Raw genomic sequence first — 15706 nt, forward strand, 5'->3', positions numbered from 1 at the left:
ACCTACCTTTCTGCCTCTTAGGTGGACAGTGCCATGTCCCTGATCCAAGCTGCTAAGAACTTGATGAACGCTGTGGTGCAGACAGTGAAGGCGTCCTATGTGGCCTCCACCAAATACCAGAAGTCTCAGGGGATGGCTTCCCTTAACCTCCCTGCTGTGTCGTGGAAGATGAAGGCGCCTGAGAAAAAGCCCTTGGTTAAGAGAGAGAAACAGGATGAGACACAGACCAAGATTAAGAGGGCATCTCAGAAGAAGCATGTGAACCCTGTGCAGGCCCTCAGCGAGTTCAAAGCCATGGACAGCATCTAAGGCTGTCCCCAGCCCTCAGGGCTTCTAAAGATCTGTCACTGTTCTTCACTCGTGTATTTGCTAAATAGAACACTGATGTTAGATTCCATAGGAAAATAGATTTCAGACCTGGCCAAGCTGGTGAATTTTGCAAAGACATACTTGTGTTTAAGTCAGTCAAAAGTACTTTTAGAAGTCAGGAGCGTATTTCTAGCTATATTTTTTTATAAGCGTAAAAATTCCATAACCAAAGAGAATCCCACATTAACTTCTTAGTAACACTGCTGACCAAGTTGAGATGCCTGTCCTCCTAGTGGTGGCAGCTGTAGGGTTTGAGAGAAGGGGGGGGGGTCTGACTCCACCCTGGTTCATGGAGAGGGCTTCCACCAGTTCGACTGGTATTAAATGACCAAAGATGACCCAGAGTAAGCAACCTGGGCATCTTAGGAGGCCCTGGAAAAAGGAACATTCCCAGAAAGGTCTTCAGAGGGACAAACAACATGAAACTGAGTCAAACATAAATGTATCATGAAGAAAACTGATTACTCTCTTTATGATGTGAGAATTTTAATGCATGGTTACAATAACTAATGTACTCTGCTGCAGGACATGAATAAAGTTGCTTTTTTCAGGCTAGAATGTTGTGATGCTGTAACCAGAACATGCTTTTTTCCCTTTCTTCAACTTCAAATGCAATGCAAATTCATCATTGGGCTCACTTCTAATAATTGCAGTGTTTCCTGCCTTGGGCTTATAAGAGAAGCCTGACAAAATAGTGTTTGCTTAGGCAGTAATTTAGACTTACCTTATTTGTGATTACTATAGCTACAAGGTATAATTTTACTTTCTTATTTAAATTTTATGAATTTGAATGTTTTTTACACTAACTTTTCCCAATAAAGTCCAAAATGAAACCAAGTCTAAGGGGCCAGAGTCCTTTTCTTTGCCTTCCAGTGGAGTCTAGTTTTACATTAAACATCTCCTGGATTTGCCTGCAGCATCTGCAGTGCTCTGGGCCCTCCCGCTGTCCCTCGTTCCCTGGACGGTACTGCCCAGTGAGGAGACCATGCCTATGGCTCTAGGCTGAGGGCCGCACCTCCTTGCAGCTTCCGTGCCAGCCCAGCAGGGAAGGCCATGCCCACAATGGGAATTCACATGTCCGTGCTTCAAGGTGCAGGTCAGAACCTCGGAGGCATCCTTGATATTTCCCTGGATGTCACCCCCTCTCTGCTGAATCATCCCCATTAGTTTGCAACCATACCATGGTAACGGCTGCCTTAAAGATACCCAGCCTCCTCAACCCCATGTCCTTTCCTAGCCAACATCCCCACTTAAGCAAAACTCCCTAAAGAAATGTGTGTAGTCCTTGTCTCCTCTTCCTCACTTCCGTCCCTGCCATCCAGTCAGCTCTCTGCCCCACCATCCTATCACCATCCTCCATTCCATCTTACTGTCCTCACCCTATCAGCGGCCCAGGTGAACACGCCCTCCCTCCTGACAGCTCCTCCCCTGTCCTCCAGAGCACCTCGCCCTCGTTTCCTGTCTTCCTTACTGGGAGCTCCTTCTCCTCCTCTTCCTAGTTGTTCTAAGTTGCGCTGTCCCAGGGCTCAACCCCTGGGCCTCTTCTCTGTTTCTGCTGATTCCTGATCTTAGCCAGACTCCTGACTTTAAATACCATCCAAATGCCAACTTCTCCCAGAACTAGACTTTTATAACTGCGTGCTTCCTGAAGTCTCCACTTGAATGTCTCCGTAAGTATCTCAAACTGGACCTGTCCAGATTCTTCCCTTTGAAATACATGCTGGGTCCAACTATTTCTCACCAGTTCCGCTTGCCATCACCTGGTCTAAGCCCTCATCGCTGCATTAATTTCTATTAGTGTGTAACAAACTGGCCTAAAACTTAGCAGCTAAGACAACAATTATCACCTCACAGTTGCTGAAGGTCAGGAATCCAGGGGCAGCTTAGTGGGTGGTTCTGACTCAGGGTCTCGTACGAGGCTGCAGTCTCTGGAGGCTTGTGAGCTGGAGGGTCCAATTCCAGGCTCTTTCACGTGGCAGGTGGGCAGAAGGCTTCGGTTCGTGCCAGGTGGGCCTTCCCATGGCAGCTGCCTCCCACCAGAGTGAATGATCTGAGAACGGCAACCAGATGGAAGCTACAGTGTTTTATAAAAACCTGATCTCAAAAGCAATACGTCATCCCTTCAGTATTCTACTGGTGACACAGACCACCCCTGGTCCACGGTTGGAGGGCACATGCCAGGAGGTGGCTCCCATGTCTGTACGCAGACCATTGCAGTAGGCTACCCACCGCCAGGCTTCCCTGATGGTCCTGCTCCCACGGCAGTCACCGTAACCCCTACATACAAGTCAGAGCATGTCATTCTTTTAGCTCAAACCTTTCAGTGGCTTCCGCGTTCTAGAAGCCAGAGTCCTAAATGACAGGTATGGCCTCTTGTTGTCTCTGGCCTTTCCTCTCACCAATCTTTGTCATTTGCCCTTTACACTTGTGGTTCCACTTTCCCCAGAGACCCCTATTTCTTCTCAGGATCGCCTTCAGGTGTCTTGTCAAAAGTCCCCTTATCAGAAAGACCTCCCCTGATAAATCCTTACCCTGCCCTCCTTGTTCATAGCTTTGAACTATTTACGCATCCATTTGTTTCTACTGTAAGCTTCACAGGGACGGGAATCCTTAATTTTGTTATCACTGACTCTCCAAGGCTCAGGACACAGTAAATAGCCACCTGGGGATCCCTCGCGCGGGGCCAGGCCCACAGGCACTGGCCTCCCTTTACTCAACCATTCCTCCTGGCTGACTCAGAATCCGTGCTGACGCTTGGAACATTTGCATGGCTTTTGTTGCCATCAGTTTGTCACACTCCGAAACTGTCTTCCGGGCTTCAGATGCCCATCTGTCCCCAGCTGCTTCACTCCATCCGCTGATGTCCTACAGCCCTGCACCCCAGTGCCAGGTTACCATCCAGTCTAACTCCCCACTCAGCCCATCTACTTCTTAGAGACTGAGCCCCACCCCTCGTCTGGACAGCCACCTCCCTCAGCCCCCAGCATCCTTTATCCATTCTCCACCTGGTGGCAAAGGAAGCTTCCAAAAGCTTCTCAAGAGTCGAGCCTCTGCATATAATCCTCTGGGGCCCCCCATGCCTGCCTCAAGAATGCCTGGCACTATGACCCTGCCCTCTACACCCACACTGCCCCCTGGAAGCGATTCCTGGGACACACCCGTGCTCTCCCTGTGAGCCCATCACTTGCATGTCCCAGTCATCACCTTTGCCATCCCAACCTTAATACCATTATTTACCTAAGAAGACTGACTTTTGTTGAACTTCGCCTCCCCTTAAGCAATATCTATGAAATCATGTTTGATGTGCTACATTTTTTCTAATACACGTTAAAATAATTTTAGTAAATGCTCATTCATGCATCACCTAAAATCATCCCTTGTATCAATACCACAATGGGAAACAGTGGCCCACAACCATTCCTGCTCATCAGGCCTTGGCTCGGCCCTCTTGGCCATGGCACGTGGTATCACGGCGCCAGCCCTCACAGGACTGTCCTGCATTCCTTGGGCAAACAGCATTGGTCTTGGTCACCCCATTGCCCAGCAGAGGGCCTGGCACGTGCTTGACAAATAGCTGTTGAACCATTCGAGTGATTCATTGCTTTAAACCAATCTATCAGAAGACACTAGAAGGCAGAGAGCAGGTCACTGAGGAGGCACCAGAGGCCTTGCCCAGAAATCCTGAGACCCTCCTCTGCCCTCCTCAGAGACCATGATCGGAAGCGGCGTGGCCTGGGCTGAGCTCAGGGGAGACTCACCTCACCATGTCCTTGGGGGGATTTGCTCCTGCCCTTTGGCTACCGCCAAGAGAACTGTCTCCCCTCAGCATCCTGAGGCTTCTTGCTTCTCAGCCAGGGCAGCGGTGACCCTCAGTATCATCTCCCTCCATGACACCTCCTCCGGTGAGGCCTGGCCAGCTCCCTGCCGGACGGCGCCTCATCAGCCTGGCATTCTGGGCCTGGCTGCCCCACACACCTGTTCTGGCCACGACCTGTGCACAGGGTGGGCAGAGCCCAGCTGCCCTCCCCCCTGCCCTGCAGCGCCTCCCACAGAGCCTAGGCAGACACTTCAAAGGCCCCACCTCCCCTCTGCAGCCTTAATCCTCACAGCTTCCGCTCTCCAGCCAGGCCAGGGTCACCACCCCATTGCAAGAAGAAAGGAGGAGCGGCCACATGCTGGGGACACCCAGGGCCCCCGTCAGGGCTTTACCCACATCCCCCCCCCGCCCCGTTGCTTGTTTACAGCCTGTGAGGTGTTGCTGCTATTCTTGCCCCTCAAACTTCACAGTTGTGGGAACTGACTCAGGCACGGAGCCCAAGTTACACAGCTCACAAGCCGCCCAGCCCCTCCTCCCAGCCGCAAGATCCAGTCCCTCTAAAGCCCAGGTTCTGACCATCCCTCTGGAGCCCTAGACAGCAGCAAAGGGGCTGGTGCCCCCAGTCTTCCTCCCAGGAGGCTGACTCAAGGAGGCCGGCAGCACCCTCACGCTCCCACCACACCTGCCCCATCCCTGCACGGGTCCTCAGGACTCTGCCTGTCAGGATGCAGGAATTCTCCAGGCTCCTGGGTAAGGCCACCCCCTGACTAGTCACTGGATCCTTGCCCACTCAAGGATTTTACCCCTCAATTCTCCCCTCCATTTCCTGCCTCGCCAAGTTTTCCTTCCCCCCGGATCATTCTCATCAGCACACACAAAAAGTTCTGATAGCTCCCAGAGTTTAAAAAAAAAAAAGACAAAAAGCTTTTCTGAGTCCATGTCTCCCCTCCCCTTACACAGAGCTCCTCAGGTGAGTGTTCAGACCCCATCTCCACAGCCGGCCACCATTCTCCCTACACTGTCCAGCCCTTCTCTCAGCAGCACATGCAGCCGGCAGCCACTCCCTCCTTCCCTGTCACACTTTCGCTAGATTTCCACCTCCACACCCTTCACTTACCCTGCTCCTGATATCCTTTACCAGCTCTTTCTCTTGATCTCTAATGTTGAGCTGGTCCAGGCCTCTGACCTTGGTCCTCTTCTCTTCCTTGTTTCCAGTGATTCCTAAGCAGTGGTTTGCTGGATAATGTGCAACAACCAGCTTTTCAGGGTGGGGTTGGGAGAGACTACATATATAACCATACATTTCGTTATACATTTTACTCCTATAAAGGAATTATAGCACACAATTCCCAAATAACAAAATATGCAATATTCTTTAAATTCCACTGAGGCTTTGATTTTTGCTGAACTCTTGCATCCATAGCCAACCTATGGTTGCAGCCAACAGTCTAGCTCTGACATGAATATTGGTTGATATTTTTGTTTACCTTAAGGAGTACGGAAGTAAAACAACAGAAATATATGTGTGAGAATTTTACTTGTTTGTCAGTGAGTGACCTCTTTGCTGAATCAGTACTAGTTGTCAAATACTGTAAGACAATTTCCTCAATTTTTTGTGCTATGTATAGATGACACACTTTAAGTTTAATTGGCATTAACGTTTTCGTCATCACTTTCTCAAGTCTAGACAATCAACAAAACAATAAATTAAGCCTTGGTCTGTAGCATTTCCCAACTTCTATGGTGTAAATACTCCCACCACATCAGATTTCCAGCTACCCACGCAGTGTCCTGACGGTGGAACTGGGAAGAGAAGCACAGAAGCGCAGGAAGAGAAGCGTTTCCACCACTAGGTGCAATAGACGGAAGTAATCTCAGGAGCAGAGATAACAGTCAAACGTTAGGAAAGGATACGTTCTGAATATTTATTACCTTAAAATTTTTCAGCTATAAATTTACACGGATTAAGATTCACTCTTTTTGGTTCACAATTCTGAGTTTTGACACATGCGTAGAGTTGTGTAACCACCACCACAACCAAGATACAAAACAGTTCCAATGCCCTCCCCAAGATTCCCCTGTGCTACCCCAATGTCGTTGAAATGTCCCCTAAGTCCTGACAAAACGCTTTCCCTATAGTTCTGTCTTTTCCAGACTGTCACATAAATAAAGCAAAAGATTTGCAGCCTTTTGAGTCTGGCTTCTTTCAATCAGCAGCATGCATCTGAGACCCATGTGTTTGCTGTGGGCATCAGCAGTCCATTCCTTCCCACTGTGGAGCAGAAGCAGTGCATGGATTACCACATTGGTCCATCCATCCCCAGATGAGGAACATTTTAATTGTTTCTAGTTTTGTTACAAATAAAGTTGATATAAATATTCATGTACAAGTTTTTGTATAAACAAAGATTTTTATTTATCTTGGGTAAATACCTAGGAGTGAGACTGGGATTCTGTATGATAAGAACATGTTGAACTTTATAAGAAACTACCAAACTGTTTTCCATAGTGGCCAGCGTTCTTGCTTTGTTCCCAATCTTAGAAAAAAAGAAGTCAGTCTTTGACTATTGAGTTTGAGGTCTGCTATAGGTTTCTATGTGGTTTCCCTTCATCAGGTTAAGGAAGTTCCCTTCTGTTCCTAATTTGCTGAGAGTTTTTATTAGGAATGGATATTGAATTTTGTCAAATATTCTTTCTGCATCTATTGGGATGATCATGTGGCTTTTTCTTCTTTAGAAACACATCATCTGTGTTCCCCCCATAACATATGAGCATTCCAGTTGCTCTGCATCCTCACCAGCATGTGCTATTGTCAGGCTGTGTTCAGGGTTTTTTTTTTAAGCCGCTTTAATAGGTGTCTATCCATGTCTCGTTGTGGTTTTAATGTGCATTTCCCTAACAACTAATGACACTGAGCATCTTTTCATTTGCTTATCTGTCATTTGTATATCTACTTTGGTGAAATGTCTTTTCAAATCTTTATTTTTTTAAACTGAGTTGACTGTTTTCTTGTTTTGAGGATTCTTTATATATTCTGGATATAAACCTTTGTCAGATATATAATTTGCAAGTATTTTCTCCCTGTTTTTGGCTTGTCTTTTTATTTTCTTAATTCCACAGATCAAGTTTCTAATTCTGATGTTGTTCAATTTATCAATTTTTAACTTTATGAATTGTGCTTCTGGTGTTGTAGCTAAGAACTCTGCCTAACACAAGGTCACAAAGATTTATTTCCTGTTTTCTTCTAAAAGTTTTATAATTTTTCATTTAGGTCTATGTTTGGTTTTGAGTTAAATTTTGTATAAGATGACAGGTATAGGTCAAGGTTCATTTCCTAAAACTGTCCAGTTGTTGCTACATCATTTATTGAAGACGAATCTTTCTCCACTGAAGTGTCTCTGCACTCTGTCAATTCAATTAACTATATTTGTGTGGGTCTATTTCTGAACTCTGTTGTGATTTATTGATTTATGTGTCTATTCTTTGACCAATGCCACACTGTCTTGATTACTATAGCTTTGTAGTAAGTCTTAGGACCAACTAGTATGAGTCCTCCAAATGTATTCCTCTTTTTTTAAAAGAAGTTTTAATTTTATTTTTGGCTGCATTGGGTCTTCATTGCTGTGCACAGGCTTTCTCTAGTTGTGGCGAGTGGGGGCTATTCTTTGTTGCAGTGTGTGGGCTTCTCCTTGCGGTGGCTTCTCTTGTTGTGGAGCACGGGCTCTAGGCATGCGGGCTTCAGTAGTTGTGGCACGTGGGCTCAGTAGTTGTGGCGTGCAGGCTCTAGAGCGCAGGCTCAGTAGTTGTGGCACATGAGCTTAGCTGCTCTGCGGCATGTGGGATCTTCCTGGACCAGGGCTTGAAGCCGTGTCCCCTGCATTGGCAGGCGTATTCTTATCTACTGCGCCAACAGGGAAGTCCTGTATTCCTCTTTTTCAAGGTTGTTTTAGCGATTCCAATTCCTTTGCATTTCTGTATATTCAAATCAGACTCTTGATATCTAAGAAATTCCTACTTGGGACTGCAATGAATCTATAGGTCAATTTAGGTGGCGGACTTAACAATATTAAGTCTTCCAACCCATGAACACAGTGTGTCTCTCTATTTAGATTTTTTAACTTTTTTTCATCAGTGTTTTGTAGTTTTCAGCATAAAAACCCTGCATATTACTTTACTAGATTTATACATATTTCATTTGTTTCACTGCTATTGTAAATGTTTGTTTTTTAAATTCAATTCCCAGTTGTATATAGAAATACAGTTGATTTTTGTATGTTGACCTCAGGAGCATGTTAAACGTATTGGTATTTCTAGGAGAGTTTTTTGTACATTCCATGGGATTTTTTTACACTGACAATTGTGTCATCTATGAATAGAGACAGTTTTATTTCTTCTTTTTCATTCAGTATGCCTTTTATTTCATTTTCTTGCCTTACCGCACTGCCCAGGATTTCCTGTACGATATTGAAAAGGAGAGGTGAGAGCCGGCATTCTTGCTTTGTTCCCAATCTTAGAAAAAAAGAAGTCAGACTTTGACTATTAAGTTTGAGGTTTGCTGTAGGTTTTTATGTGGTTTCCCTTCATCAGGTTAAGGAAGTTCCCTTAGTTCCTGATTTGCTGAGAGTTTTTATTAAGAATGGATACTGAATTTTGTCAAATGTTCTTTCTGCATCTATTGGGATGATCATGTGGCTTTTTCTTCTTTAGTCTATTTATGTGGTGATTTGAGTTGAACTAGTCTTGTATTCCCAGGATAAACAGCCACTTGGTGATGATGTATCTTTTTATATACTGCTACATTCAATTTGCTAATATTCTGTCGAGGAGCTCGCACTGAAGATTTTACTAGGGACTGCGGGAAAATCTGAAGTACTTACCACAGCCTCCAAGATCTCCCCTCCCCAAGACCCCCAACCTCATCACTTATGAGGGATGCTGATCTGTAATTCTTTTTTTTTTTTTTTGTCTTTGCAATTTATTTAACACAAATTCACTGTGGGAATTATAATAATATCACTAGCCAAGAGAATACAGGATGTCTCTTAATAAACCAATAAAGAAATTAAACATACTCAAAACAAATGATAGATTAATTACCCTATTGTACCAGGCAAGGTGAGATAAAAGGAATAAAGTCCAACTACACCTTAGTTAAGATGTACCTTTTCTATGAGTTTTAGCTTCTCCGGAGAGAAGGCTTTGCCAACCAAGATCTGACTTCCATCTGCCAGCATAAAAGTCCATCGCCGCTAGAGCACGTTGCTAGGGAACAGTGGTGCAGGTGCCCACGGGCAGGCTGATCTCCTCTGGCTGCTGTTCCAACCACCACCTAAGAAAGGTGTCGCCTTTACCAAGGCAAGAGGTATTAGCAAAGGGTAGCTTTTACCCGGACTGACAGTTGCTTCTCCTCATGTTCTTACCAATAAGCCCCCAGAAAGCCCCCTCAGCGGCTGGGCTAATAAGTGCTTTTCTTTTTTTTTTCTCTTTTACTTTTTATTTTATATTGGAGTATAGTTGATTAACAATGTTGTTAGTGTCAGGTGTACAGCAAAGTGATTCAGTTATACATATACATGCATCTATTCTTTTTCAAATTCTTTTACCATTTAAGTTGTTACATAATATTGAGCAGAGTTTCCTGTGCTAATACAGTAGGTCCTTGTTGGTTATCCATTTTAAATATAGCAGCATGTACAAGTCAATCCCAAACTCCCTAACTATCCCTCCCCGCCCAACCCTTCCCCCCCCACCACCCCCAGTAACCATAAGTTCATTCTCTAAGTCTGTTAGTTTGTTTGGGTTTTGTAAATAAGTTCATTTGTATCATTTTTTTTTTAGATTCTGCATATAAGTGATATACAATATTCCTCTTTGTCTGTCTGACTTACGTCACTCAGTATGACAATCTCTAGGTCCATCGGTCCATCCATGTTGCTGCAAATAGCATTATTTTGTTCTTTTTTTAATGGCTGAGTAATATTCCATTGTATATATGTACCACATCTTCTTTATCCATTCCTCTGTCAATGGACATTTAGGTGGCTTCCATGTCTTGGCTACTGTAAACAGTGCTGCAATGAACACTGGGGTGCATGTATCCTTTCGGACCATGTTTTTCTCCAGATATACACCCAGGAGTGGGATTGCTGGATCATATGGTAGTTCTATTTTTAGTTTTTTAAGGAACCTCCATACTGTTCTCCACAGTGGTTGTATCAATTTACATTCCCACCAACAGTGTAGGAGGGTTCCCTTTCACCACACCCTCTCCAGCATTTATCATTTGTGGATTTTTAAAATATATACATTTATTTGGCTGTGCCGGGTCTTAGTTGTGGCACACGGGATCTTCATTGCAGCATGTGGGCTCTTAGTTGCAGCATGTAGTTCCCCTACCGGGGATTGAACCCGGGCCCCCTGCATTGGGAGTGTGAAGTCTTAACCACTGGACCATCAGCGAAGTCCCTGTTTGTGGGTTTTTTGATGACAGACATTCAGACAGGTGTGAGGTGATATCTCATTGTAGTTTTGATTTACATTTCTCTAATAATTACCAATGCTGAACATCTTTTCATGTGCCTCTTGGCCATCTGTATGTCTTCTTTGGAGAAATGTCTATTTAGGTCCTCTGCCCATTTTTTGATTGGATTCTTTTTCAAAGAACCATCTTTTCATTTCACTGATTTTCTTTAGTTTTTCTGTCTTCAACTTTATTGGTTTCTGCTTTTATCTTTATTATTTTCTTTTCTTCTGCTTTCTTTGGGTTTAATTTGCTCTTTTACTAGTTTTTAAAAATTACCTTTGTTCATTTAATATTTAATTTTAAGTATATACAATTTGATTTTTTTAAAGATTTTTTTGATGTGGACCATTTTTAAAGTCTTTATTGAATTTGTTACAGTATTGCCTCTGTTTTATGTTTTGGTTTTTCGGCCGCGAGGCATGTGGGAGTTTAGCTCCCCAACCAGGGATCGAACCCGCACCCCCTGCACTGGAAGGCAAAGTCTCAACCACTGGACTGCCAGGGAAGTCCCCAATTTGATTTTTTTTTTTTTTTTTTTTTTTTTTGCGGTACGCGGGCCTCTCACCGCTGTGGCCTCTCCCACTGCAGAGCACAGGCTCCGGACGCGCAGGCTCAGCAGCCACGGCTCACGGGCCCAGCCGCTCTGCGGCACGCAGGATCCTCCCGGACCGGGGCACAAACCCATGCCCCCTGCATCGGCAGGCGTACTCTCAACCACTGCGCCACCAGGGAAGCCCCCCAATTTGATTTTTAACAATGGCTGTGTTCCACAACCAGCTCACAATGTTTCTCATATCCACACGCCTCACACACTGCTATGAGCTAGCTCCATCACACACTGCTTCTGAGTTTCTCTCTTCACAGGTGGCCTCTTCCCTCAGCTCCAGACTCTCTCCAGCTGCCTATTCAGCATCCCCACTGGAATGTCCAATCAATATCTCAATACAAACATGTCAAAACAACACCCACCACAAGGCCCCAATCTTTTTTCCCCTACTCTTCTATCCTCCCACTTTGTAAACAGCATCTCCACACACCAGTTTGCTCAAGTCCCCGGGTAGGGCTTCATCCTTGACTCTTCTTTCCTCACATACCACATGTAGTCAGTCAGCAAGTCCTCTCAGCTTGACCTTTAAAACACATCTGGAGTCTGACCACTTCACACCACCTTCTCTATCGTCACCCTGGTTCACACCGTATCAGCTCTCACCTAGATTCTACATCACACCCCGCATGGGCCTCCTGCTTCGTTCCTGCCCATGTCATCTATTCTCACCACAGCAACATGAGTGATCCTGCTAAAATGTCAGTCACGTCGGGTCTCTCCTCTGCTCACAACTTTCCAATGGCTCCCATCGCAAAGAAGCTCAAGTCCTTACCAGAGCAGCCAGGATCTGCCCTCCCCATGTTGCTTACTATTCTCCCTTCCACTGACTCTTGCTTTTCTTCCAACACCCAGCCATGTTCCTGCCTCTGATATTCCCTTGGTCTACAAAGCACTTCCCCAGATCCCCACAGGGCTCACTGCCCCGCTTCCTTCTGTTCACACAGCACCTCCTCAGAGAGGCCTTCCCTGACACTCTTTAACCCCATTTCAGGCTTTATTTTTCTTCATAGCTTTCAGCACTCGCTGTCGGACATCATATTACATACTTATTAGTCAGGGTCTACCCCACACACACCTCTACTGTTCCACTTACCACTTCATGCCCTAGAACAGCACCTGGGTCCTAGTAGTCCTAAATCAGATTTGTTTGTGAATGAAGGACTGAATAAATGAATTGAGCAGCAGCCAGGAGAATGCTTAAAACTCACTCCTTGCTCCCTGCTGTATCGGGACGAGGGTACACTCCCTGGCAAGGCTGGTAGGCTGCTGGAGAATATGGTCCCCTTGACTTCTGTGGCTCCACCTTGGCCACCTGGCCCTTCACCCCTGGCACTTCCTCCACCTATGGTGAACTTCTGGGTTCCTCAAATGGACCACTCTCTCTCAACCTCAGGCCTTCTTCTATCTTCAGGCTGGAAACCCTTTCCCCACTCCACTTGGCTTGCTCTTCAAATGTCCTTCAGGCTACAGCTTGGCTACCACTGGCTCTGGGAGGCCTTCCTTGACCTCTTCAACTAGGTGAGGGGTCTCCTCAGCTCCAACTGACCAAGGCTTCCCCTACCACAGTATATGTCATGCTCAACTGCTTCCCCACCGGACTGTGAGCTCCCTGGTGGCAGGGCCTGTGATTTACTAATCTCAGGCCAGGGGGGCCCAACACAGAGTAAGTGCTCAACAAATACAATTTGAATGAAAGAATGAATGAACAAGTGGATTAATAAAGACCAAGCCTGCTGAGGGATGGGGAGAGGACCTAGGCTCCCCACCCTACTCCCCACCCCTGTCAGCCTCCTGCACAGAGGGCCTGGTTCAGCCCAGCTGAGGAGCAGGGAACCAGCAATCATCCAGGGACTACAGGGTGTCAGCCAGTCAGAGCTCTCAGTCCAGTCCTTTCCAGAAGGCCAAGAGCCTTGGGGCCCCACCACGTGACAGGGGTGGGAGAAGAAATAAACGGCTTCCAGGCCCTGGCAGGAAGCTGAATCACCCCAAGTCTGGTCACTATGCCCGCCCGCCATTACCACTTTCTGCCTAACTTCAAGCCCAGGTCACACTCCCTGGGCACTGTTCCCAGGATGGCACCCAAAGGGAAGGCAGAAAAGGGCTCCTCCTAGACCTGCAGACAACCATCACTGATGAACTGGGTGGCAGAACCAGAATCCACACCCATGCAGCCTGAGCCTGAGCCCTGGGTCACACTGCTGCCTGTGTCCCTGGAAGGTCTGCTTCAGGGTCCAGGACCAAGAAGTCAGAGGCCCATGATGAACCCAGATGACGCCACTGAGAAGACAGACTGCAGACCAAGCTTCACCCGCCCTGATGCCTTGTCTGTGTGTATGTGAAGTGGAGAAGAGGGGAGAAACGGTCCCATCACCCGGCTGTGGCAGCCTGGCACTGGTCTGGCTCCCCTCTCTCACCTCCCATATGCTCTTTTCTCGGCCCCAGGGTCCCCTCTCCCCAAGAGTTCATGGCCCCAAATCTCCTTTCTGCTTTACAGGTATGCTATTTTATGCAGCATACCTGAGGGCAGAAGAGATACTGGGGTCCTCAATTAGGCCTCTACTAGTGTCACTCCTTCCGTGGGAACCCCTTCCCATATCCCAGATCAGACCCTGGTGGTTACAGAAGCTTCAATGGCTCTGGGGATCCTCAGTCCTAGCCTGATACTACCACAGGGGCCTCACAAGCCCTCCTTCCACAGCTCCCCACATTTCTGTCAGCCTTCATCCCAATAGTGCACCTGCTCCTACAGCCTCAGTGCTCACCTCTGCCAGGACCGAGACTCAGACCAGACTTATTCCCAAGTCCAAGCTCCCCCCTCTCCATGTGCCAGGGCAGCCCCATTCCCCTATGTCTCACCTTCCCCCTCTCTCAAATCCACCTGAGAGTCTCCTGACACCCTCTTTAAAGTGACTCTTGACCTTGGCCTTAGCCAGGTCCCAACACTTCCTTTCTGTACCCTGCCCTGCTCTGCCATCTCTCCTGGCCCTCCTACCACGGCCTGTCAAATTAAAATGATACTCTTCTGAGCCAAACATTTAAGTTTTCCACAGCATGGTCAGCCCAGCAAACTCCAGCTCTGCCACTCACAACCTGTGTGATCTCAGGCAGATCATTTAGCCTCTCTGGCCATGATTTCCTCATATGTAAAATGTACTTCGAAGGCTACTGAGAGGTTTTAAAGGCAGTGAGTCAGTAGGTATCCAACACTTGATAGACTTTGGGTCTGATCCCCACAACGGCTGAGCCCTGAGGCATCCTACCCTGGCTCAACAGACTCCTGCTTTCCTCCCACCCTCCTGGGAGAGCTCTCTGCAGCCAGCAGCACTCCCAGGCTTCCTGTGTGTTGTGGCATGAGGTGGGCAGGGGAGGGTCTGAGGCCGAGCAAAGAGACTGCAGGGAAGGAAGCCACCAACTTGCCCCAGGTCTCTCTGGGCCTCAGTTTCTCCTCAGCTCAGTGAAGCTGAGATTTCTACATGCAAGGCCAGGATGGGGAGACTTCTACATGGAGGCTGGGAGGGGCTGCCAGAGCAGCAGGAGTGAGCCTCTGGTGCATTGGGAAAGGCAGAAAAACAAACGCACCAGAATCCAAATCAGGAAAGCCCAGAGCAGGGGTTGCCATGGCAACCTGCGGCAGGCTCCCAGCTTCTCTGGGGTGGGAGCAGCGACTTGTCAGGCTCGGCTGCCCCTGCCTCCAAGGCCGCCTCCTCCAGCTCAGTGCAGATCACCACGGACACAGAAGAGGGGCAAGGGCACAGAGAAGCACCTCTGCCCTGTAAGGTGGGCCTGGCAGGCCTGGGCTCCCACTACCAGCTTTATCGAGATTACTCCTCTCCCAGAGTTAGGCCTACACCCAAAGACCTCCAGAGGGCACGGAGCCACGGCAGTCCCACCACCCAGGCCCCAGCACCAAAAGCTCCAGCCTCGCCCATCAGCTGCCTGGGCTGACACGGCATCCCTGCGTGTGGAGATGCCCTCAGGCTTCTGCCAGTGCCAGTGGCCTTGAAACTAATATGTAGGCACAGGATGAAGGGGGCAGTGAGATGATTACCCAGACCTCCCGACATAGCTGGGTGAGGAGGTGGCAAGCACGAGTGCCAGGCACTGGTGTAGTGCTTTATGTATGTTTTCTCTCATTTAATAGCATTCCCCTTTGACAGATGAGGAAACAGCCTCAGGGAAGTTAAATGACTTCCCAAAGTCACAGAGCCACTCACTGGCTGGTAAAGAGCTGGGTCCCAACTGGGGTTTTCCAACTCCTGGGCCCAGACCCTTCCCATGGGGCCTGTTACTGGATGCCCTGGACTGACCACCCAGCACGTCACCAGGGGACCTCAGGGCGCTATCACCCAAAGACCACCAAAGCACTGTGCCCAGTCTGCACAGACACACA

The 15706-nt window shown here is 47.5% G+C and overlaps 1 protein-coding gene across 1 annotated transcript in view; it reads left to right on the forward strand.

Moving 5' to 3' along the window:
- CTNNA1 (catenin alpha 1) overlaps positions 1-1206 on the forward strand; it is a 178928-nt gene extending 177722 nt beyond the window's left edge. The window contains exon 18 of the mRNA XM_082650230.1: positions 22-1206. Coding sequence (XP_082506356.1) covers positions 22-309 — 288 coding nt within the window. The 3' untranslated portion in view covers positions 310-1206. The remainder of the gene's footprint in view (positions 1-21) is intronic.
- The last annotated feature ends 14500 nt before the right edge of the window (positions 1207-15706 follow it).

This window comes from Grampus griseus (assembly GCF_964374135.1).
Source record: "Grampus griseus genome assembly, chromosome: 3".
NCBI classification, from domain to species: domain Eukaryota; kingdom Metazoa; phylum Chordata; class Mammalia; order Artiodactyla; family Delphinidae; genus Grampus; species Grampus griseus.